Source organism: Cibotium barometz, chromosome 7, assembly GCF_041138505.1.
Source record: "Cibotium barometz isolate CiBa-2024 chromosome 7, ASM4113850v1, whole genome shotgun sequence".
In the NCBI taxonomy this organism is placed as follows: domain Eukaryota; kingdom Viridiplantae; phylum Streptophyta; class Polypodiopsida; order Cyatheales; family Cibotiaceae; genus Cibotium; species Cibotium barometz.
The window spans coordinates 6,944,320-6,953,485 of record NC_141052.1 but is presented as its reverse complement, the minus strand read 5'-3'; the positions used below and the strand labels follow the sequence as shown (position 1 = coordinate 6,953,485).

The following is a 9,166-nucleotide window of genomic DNA, read 5'->3' as shown; positions in this document are numbered from 1 at the left end:
ATATAATGCCCCTCTGCTTCATCGCAAAGGGCAGCTCAATATGTGACATTGCACCTTACTATTATGCCTGCCCTGTTAATTTCTCTTGACTAGGAATTCCTAGTAGAGATTTGCTTCCAAATCAAAGGGAAAGAGATGGAGTTACTCTTACTCATGTGTACCACTTCCTTTACTTGCCTCTTGAGCTCTTCATGTGAACCAATGCTATGATACCATGAGAAGAATGCGGGGGAAGAGGGTGAGCTTGAGCTCCTCATGCGAACTGATGCTCTGATACCATGAGAAGAATGTGGGGGAAAGGGTGAGCTTGAGCTCCTTGCAAGGAAACACACACACACACACAAAAGAGTAGACAAGCACACTAGAGAGATGGATGGCTGAATTTTATTCTTTTCTCTACAACCATAACATAAAGATAAGAGTACACTATAAGGGAAAGTACTCTCCTACTAAAACATACGAAGGTCGGTCCATAGTGTGAACCCAACCACATAAGCTGGCGCTATAACTCTAATGAACCAAAAGTGACACCTAATCCTTGATAGTCCTCCTCTTCAAGTCATGCACTAACACTTTGCATCTTTGAACACCCGCTTTAGCCGTACTCCACAAAACTATGTGGCCTCATCCATGAGCCATGTTTTAGGCTCATTATAGGGGGCAAGAGAGGGCCTTCTTGTCTCTTGCTTTGTCGTTGATAGTCCTCCTCTTCAAGTCATGCACTAACACTTTGCATCTTTGAACACCCGCTTTAGCTGTACTCCACAAAACTACGTGGCCTCATCCATGAGCCATGTTTTAGGCTCATTATAGGGGGCAAGAGAGCCTTCTTGTCTCTTGCTTTGTCGTTGAGATGAACATATGGTGTTTCTATTCCTTTTATGGAACCTTCAGGTGTCCAAATCTAGGCACATTTAGGCACCTTAGGTCATATCTTAGCATTAGTTAATGCCTTTGGAAGATGGATAATTTTTAGATCGAGATTTGAGTGCCTCACACTTAAGGTTATAGTGATGACCGGGAAGCTTCCACGTGTCGGTGGACGTTGAGTAAGAGAAGACTCGTATTGGCTTTGTTCTTCCCTTGCTCCGCCAGTTTGTTGCAGTTACTGAGGTTCTGAAACCCTAAAAAAATAAGGTCCTGTGATTTACAAAACCCTAATTTATGCTTCTGGTGATGGCGCTTCATTGAGCTGCAGGTTGTGCAAGATTCTAAACAGACAAAAGCACACATCTTTGCAGTTTTATGCATAACCCTAATTTTCGTGCATCGTTGTGCAACAGGGAAACCATAAACAGTTCGCCGAAATGGCCAAGCTTGCCATCCCAAGCCCGGCCCCTCTGAGCAGCAGGGCGAGCGATGAGCATGGCTTCATCAACACAGTTTCGCCTTTGCGTAGGGGATTGCCATCGGTTTGCATGGACAGGCCAAAGCTCAATCTTTCGTATCCCAAGCTCAGGTTTGTATTGTTTTCATCGATTCTCAAGTTTTTAATAGTTGGTATTAGCTGAAACTAGGTCCTAGTTTGGCAGGGAAGGGGTAACCTTCAAATTCTGATTTGGACATTGAAGGATTTATAATCAGAGAATTGAATTTGATCTGAATAATAATAACACCCTATCCTCATCTTAATCACAAATTAGCATGGTTTCCTGTACATACCATTCGACTTTCTCAGTAAAAGCGTTACCCCAATCATCACAGTACATCAGCAGGCATAGAGAACAAATAAGTAAATATAAACATTAAATCGTACACACACACACACACACACACACACACACACACACACACACACAAACACGCACATACCACACAAAAACATGTGTATATACTCAAACATACAAGCCACGAGTAGCATTGCAAGTGATCATTTGATAGAGCTGGTTTATGAGTGGTGCATTTGCTCGACTTGCTACTGTGTGTGCCTATGGTGCTAGCCTTCATTATGGTTGAGTCTGCCTTTCACCTTGAGAGAAGTGGCATAAATTTGTCCACTACGGTGACATATTTATGCATGAAGTTACAGATTGCAGCAGCGGAGCAGTAGCGTAACGCACATCAGTTAGGTGTTCAGAACTAGTACAGATCAGAATCATCATTGTGAATATCCACGAGTATTTGTGTAGTTAATACATTCAACAGATTATGTGAATCTTTCCCTCTCTTTGTGTGTGTGATGCAGTTTGTGTAATCTTCATCAGTGTTAATTAGCAGTATCAACATATAATCATCATGCTTCTGTATTAGCATGTAACATTGGTATTAGAGCGTAGGTGTGTCCCGTATGCAAGAGTTGAGGATGCTCGACACATCCACAAGGTGCAGTGTGAGGCTTCAATTGCACTTCTGCACAGTATTTAAAAATCGATAAAGCCTCTCACAATATCTTCCTCACAATTCTTGAAAGATAGAATGAACAACAAAAATATCCATGAAAGAGGTGGTTTTCATAATAGAAGGAAAGTACAAATTGCGCATGTGGAGCTCGAATCCACCCGACAACCCTCAATCTCTCTCTCTCTCTCTCTCTCAATCACGTTGATTCACTCTCTCTCAATCACACTCATACTCTCACTCCCAATCACAATCACAATCAAGGTTTACAAGTTATGAATAACTTTCAAATTAGAGAATATGCAGATCTCTCAATCCTTCAAGTCGGAAAACCAAGCAGCTCCAAAAATGGCTCAAAACTGCTAATTCAAGGGCTGTTTTTTTTTTTCATGAACAATCCGTACCTCAATTAGTGCATCCAATCTAAATCTGGAGTTCGGTCCAAAAGCGCCCACCTATAGGCTCCAAGAATAGTATAATTGGTATCATTCATGTAACAAAACGTCACATTCAGAAGAGCCCATCCGTGTGAATCAAGAATCACATATAAAGAGACATTGCACTTAAAGAGACTTAAACGATGTAGATACACATCATATTATGAAGATGTTAATTGTTCATTTATATCAATAGCCGATACGATAGGGATATCCTTCCCCTAAGGAGGTACACAATAGGAATCCTTAATTACAATGGGGTAATCACTATATATAAAAGTAATAGTATGGTTTTCTCAATCAATCATGAAGCTTATACTAGCAAATTAAACACACTTGTAACATCTTGTGCCATTCATGTGCTTTTAGACCATATAATTTAAGGATTCTTACCCTTGAACCAAGATATTCCCAAAATTACATCAACCCGATCCATGGTCATGAAGTGGAAAGGGGTAATCACTATGTACAAAAGTAATAATATGGTTTTCTTAATCAATTTGCAAAGTAGGAATCTTATCCCTGAACCAAGATATTTCTTAATCAATTTGCAAAGTAGGAATCTTATCCTTGAACCAAGATATTTCCAAAATTACATTAACCCAATCCATGGTCATGAAGTGGAAGTCAAGGTTCTCGCGATAATCACCCATGTGCAACTCTAGGTTTGGAACTGTCTTGTCCCAAATCTCCGGCGCCATGCTCGGTTCACTTGGTATATGTGGTCACTTGCCATAGTTGGCAACCGTGGTTTCTGCAGAATGCGAGCACTCATGTTGGAAATATTGTTCATCTGTGGATAGACTCCCTGCATGCTTGTATCTGGCCCATTTATGAGGCCATGCATTGCATATTTTATCTACTATTTTTGTACCATTTTCAGGTGCCCTTTTTAGGTCGGCTTGTAGGACTTGGTCGACCAGCTCAGGAGGACCTATATAAATAGGTGCCTCAATCCCCCATCATTTCAGCCCTGATTTGTACATACTAGCACTCATAGGCCTCCCTCGTGCTGTACCTTCATTCATATTCAGGTTCTTGATCATTTGCAGCTTATTATCTACACATATATGCTGTTTTATTGGATTTACAGTAGTAGTACAAATTTCTCACATGGTATCACAAATTTCTCACATGGTATCAGAGCCTAGAACTATTCTAGGACCTGCGTTTTTCTTCACGAACCTGTTGTTTACAAATTTTAGCACATAAAGACCTGCGTATTCAGATCTGGGAGCTGCATTTTCATCTGGGAGTTGCATTTTTCATTAGAAAGCTGCATTTTCTCAATGGTGCTGCGTTTTCTTCAATCAAGCCATGTTTCTCTTCACAGAGTTGTGTTTTCAGCATTAGTGGTGCCATTAAACCTTGGAGATCCATTTCTTTTTCCCTCTTTTGCTTTTTTTCCCCACCCTCCCATCCTGCATTCCTTCTTCTTCATCCGCATACTAATTGTGCTCAGTTTTAGAGGAGGTCTAGCTACTTCTAGCCCTATTTGAAGAGGAGGATTCTGTGTTTGGAGGATATGGCTTCAAGAGATCAATATTCTAACTTCTCTAGACTTCTTTTCTCCTCCTAGGGAATCCTATCCCCTACTTCTTAGGCTACCACTTCATCGATATCCTCTCCCTCCACCCCTTTGGTGGTCCCCCCACTTCTTCTCTTGTTTCTCCCCTCCCACAGAATCTCTCCCCTTCTTTCTCTCATGTTCCATCCTACACTCCTCCCCAAATTAGTGATTCCATGAAGCTTACAACCACCAATTATCATACATGGTCTTTTTATACCCAGTTGTTGCTACTGGAAGGTGTTGGTGTTTGGACATAAGTTATGACACCTACCTTGGTGAATCCAGCTTTACGGGGCGTTTTGGATGCTTGTGCATGCCACATCATCATTCATTGCATGATTCCTACCATACAGGCACAATTTATTTCTACAAGGAGTAATGCTCGACAGATGTGGCTTGAGATTCAGAGGAGGATTGGTGCTATTTCTTCTGTGAATATTGCCAAGCTGGAGACGGATCTTGAGAAGATTTCCATCAGTGAATCTGACAATATCAGTGATAAGATTGCAAGTAATAACAACAACAACAAAGCTGCCTAAGAAAAGGGCAAGAAGGATGCTACAGAGACCAAAGGTAACAAAACCTTGGAGTGTTCTTTTTGTGGCAGATCAGGCCATAGAGAGGAACGACGCTTTGCTCGACGTGATAGCTCTCGGGCAGCGAAAGCCAAAGATAACTCTTAGGATTCTGATAAGAACAAAGGCAAGGAAAATGTTAAGGACGAGGGCAATGCCAAAGTGGCATATATGGCAGTTACAGATTCCCCCCTGCCTCTCCACAGGATACTTTCCTCGTGATCACAAATATAACTTCTTCCATAGAGGTTAGTGACACACTAACAGAGGTTGAGTGGGTCAGTGACAGCAGTGCTTCCGCCCATATGACCAAACATTCACATATTTTGGAGGATTACCAGTCGTTCTCTTCTTTTGTTCACATTGGAGATGACTCTTCCTTATTAGTTCTTGGTATTGGTAATGTTTCTCTTCGTTCCTCTGCTACTCTCCATGAAGTTTTGCATGTGCCTCGGCTTTCAAAGAACTTGTTTTCAATTCACATGGTTGCTTGGAAGGGGCTTGGAGTTTATTTTGATGATGAGGTGGTTGAGGTCATTGATAGAAAGACACTCTTAGTTGTGGCCAATGGAGTTCATGATGGAGGCCTCTACAAAATCACAATTTCTCCTCATAGATTCCCTTATCCAACTCTCATCTCCATTAGTTATTATCTCCTTCTCATGCCTTAGTCTCTGTTGATGAGACTTCTTTGTGGCATTCATACTTTGGTTAGGTACCTGTTTCTGCTTTGTAGAAAATTTCTTCCCAGGAGTTGGTTCTTGGTCTAGCTAAGCTCCGACAACTATCACATATATGCTCATCTTGCATGATGGGCAAACAGCAGAGAGGTGCTTTTCCAAAGGAGGCTACACATCCAAAGGAGGCTACACGAAAGCTTGAGCATATACATGTAGACTTGGGTGGACCTATGTAGGTTGAGTCCCTTGGAGGGGCTAAGTACTTCACGCTTTTGGTGGATGATTATACTCGGAAAGTATGGGTATATTTCTTGGCTTGGAAGTCTGATGCTTTTGCCAGTTTTAGGACTTGGATAGCCATGTGTCATGTGCATGATTGCCCATGGACATTTCCTGGAACTAATCCTGAAGGGGCAACCAGAAAAACAGATTAGAGCTAGGATTTTGAGCACAGAGTGCAGAAGAGGCAGTGTTGGACTTGGTGCAAGGCATGGAAGACTTGGAAGAGGCTGTCGACTGCAAGACAAGGGACTGTTAGCTGAACAAAGTGGAGTCGGCTGTACTTGATGAAGGCGGCTGCAGGCGCTCAGCGTTTAATGGAGAATTATGCTAGTCGGAGTCGGCCAGCATTCCTAAGGTTCAAGAAGCCTAAAAATAGGCGTAGGTGCTCAAATCATTCATTCCCTTAAGGAATGGGTCCAAGTTTAGGACTGTTTTGGTGATTCACACCTTTTATGCAAGGCAGCCTAGGGCTGTAGAATTAGGTACCTTTTTGTACCATATGAAATATACTGAGTCCCATATGATGGTGTACAGGTCCAAGGTACAGGAAAGTACATGGATACTAAGCCCAAGGCAAGGAACACATGAACGGGAAGAGCTCTTAGGAGGTTTGTTGGTGGTGTTCCACAAAGCCAGAGGGGATGGCAATCCTGTGAGCCAGATAGGTTCTCGGGCAACGGTCCCAAGGGAGGATTATCCTCCAAGGGGTGATGTGAGAGTGCCAGACTCATTTCTCAGGAATGTGTTTAGAGTCAGGGCAAGAATGGATTGGGGACTGGATGGAACAGATGCATAGATTTTATTCAGAGTCAGAGTGGTTTTTGGAGACCGAGCGGGGTTTTCAGTGAAGAGGGTTGCCAGAGATGGATGGATGACAGAGGGACTTCGGGAAAAGAATGGGATGATGATAGTCATCCAAGAACAGGTTGGAATCCCGTCATCAAGTTTAGCAGAGGGGGATGTCATGTGCATGATTGCCCATGGACATTTCCTGGGACTAATCTTGAAGGGGCAACCAGAAAAACAGATTAGAGCTAGGATTTTGAGCACAGAGTGCAGAAGAGGCATTGTTGGACTTGGTGCAAGGCATGGAAGACTTGGAAGAGGCTGTCGGCTGCAAGACAAGGGATTGTCGGCTGAACAAAGTGGAGTCGGCTGTACTTGATGAAGGCGGCTGCTGCAGGTGGCTCAGCGTTTAATGGAGAATTATGCCAGTTGGCTGGCCGACCAGCAGTCGGCCAGCATTCCTAAGGTTCAAGAAGCCTATAAATAGGCGTAGGTGCTTATTGTGTTAATCATTCATTCCCTTAAGGAATGGGTCCAAGGTTAGGACTGTTTTGGTGATTTATGCCTTTTATGCAAGGCAGCCTAGGGCTGTAGAATTAGGTACCTTTTTGTACCATATGAAATATACTGAATTTCCAGCATATCTCTCTCTCTCTCTCTCTCTCTCTCTCTCTCTCTCTCTCTCTCTACTCTCCCTTCTGTCTGCGTTTTTGCATCAGCATGTTCTCAGTGGTGTGTAGGGCTGAAAGAAGACTCCGAGAGCTTCCGCGTGCTACACCATGGTTGAGAATCAGTCTCGCTCTATAGTTTCATTCTTGCGGATTGACAATGGTAGTGAGTTTGTACCCTTTGATGAGTTTCTTGCATCGAAAGGTATTCAATGGCAGACAACAGTTCCTTATGTTCCTCAGCAGAATGGAGTAGTTGAGAGGAAAAATCGAACCGTGAAGGAGATGGCGAGATCTTTATTGCATCATTCTGGTCTTCCCCCCGCGTTTCAGGGAGAAGCTGTAGCTTACTTCTGTTTATCTCATAAACCACTCAGTCACGAAGGTGGTTGATGGGTTGACACCGGAGGAGGCATTTTTTGGTCATAAGCCATCTGTATCACATCTTTGTGTCTTTGGTTGTGTTGCTTTTGTTCATGTCCCTCATAAGAAGCGGACTACACTTGCCCCTAAGTCCAAGAGGATGATTTTCACAGGCTATAGCTGGAGATCTAAAGGATACCAGTTTTGGGATCCGTATGTGGAGGATATTATCGTATCTTGAGATGCTCGGTTCGATGAGACATTATTTGGACTTGATTCTTCTTCCATGACCTCTTCTGAGCAGATTTTGGACCCATTTCCAGCTGATATTGGAGAGTTTACTCATCTACCACAGTGACTCCGTGTCACGTGCACACCCATCAGGTGTACAAGTAGCATGGCATCATCAAGCATTAATCAGGACATCTAAGTATTAGTCAGGCATATATCAGCATAAGCATGTATATGGGGGTCTTTTTAGCACCAACATCAGCACCTTAGTCTTCAGCCCATTGTAAGGCATTTAGTTGCATCACGTCAGCAGTATTAGCACCAGCCGACAGCAGTATGACCGGCTGACAGCACCTTATGGGCAGCCGACAGCCTTCAGGGCATTTATGGCCAGTCGTGAGCATCAAGGAGCTGGCTGACTGCAGCAAAGCTGGCCGACCAGCATCATTCCCACATATAAATAGAAGCGCATCATCCATTCAGTCCATTATCTCAGTTCAGCGCATCATCATCCATTCAGTCCATCATTATCTCAGATCAGCAGGCACATAGATCTCAGTTCAGCAATGCATTGAGCATCCATCTCCTCAGCGTTTCCTTCCCAGGCAACAAGGAGAGCATCAGCGTTTTCAGCATATAGACAGCATACATCAGTTCCAAGCATTCCCTTCAGCGTTTCCTTCCTAGGAGACAAGGGAAAGTCAGTGGGAGAGCAGTCCATCCAGCACATAGGCAGCTATTCAGCATATAAGTCATCATTCCTACCTCCTCTACGGTCACCAATTGGCCGACCATTTGGTCCATCTCCAGATTTGTCTCGTTCACTTGAGGCCAGGCCGGTGTCTCATGAGAAGGGGCCAGTATTTTTGCATAACATGGATGGGAGCCAGATTGGTGCCACCCGTGTGTTAGCAGGATGGTGTCGTATGGACGGGAGCCAGACTGGTGCCACCCGTGTATGACCTGGACTGTGTTCTATCCATTGTCACGCCATGGAAGAGCCAGTATTTGTGCCGTGTCTTGCCTATGGGACTGTCACTCCATAGGGAGGCTCGTGCCTGGATTTGTGTCTTACCTATGGGACTGTCACTCCATAGGTAGACCGGGATTTATGTTTTCTGTTGTGCCATCATTGTGCCCGACAGATGTTTAGTACTTGTTCCATGAACGGGAGATATGTCCATGATACTGTTTGCACATGCATTCATGTTTTGCATGTTTGGAACTGTTTTTGCAT

General features: G+C 43.5%; 1 protein-coding gene across 4 annotated transcripts in view; it reads left to right on the top strand.

Annotated features, from left to right (window-relative positions):
- The first annotated feature begins 963 nt into the window (after nucleotides 1-963).
- The window catches only part of LOC147636629 (stromal processing peptidase, chloroplastic-like), a 118,901-nt gene continuing 110,698 nt past the window's right edge, over nucleotides 964-9,166 (top strand). For 2 of the 4 annotated variants that reach the window (XM_086800075.1, XM_086800072.1), the window contains exons 1-2: nucleotides 964-1,198; nucleotides 1,284-1,459. In XM_086800075.1, the coding sequence (XP_086656201.1) occupies nucleotides 1,308-1,459 (152 nt within the window). In that variant the 5' untranslated portion in view covers nucleotides 964-1,198; nucleotides 1,284-1,307. The remainder of the gene's footprint in view (nucleotides 1,199-1,283; nucleotides 1,460-9,166) is intronic. The other 2 variants (XM_086800076.1, XM_086800077.1) reach the window with 2 other exon arrangements.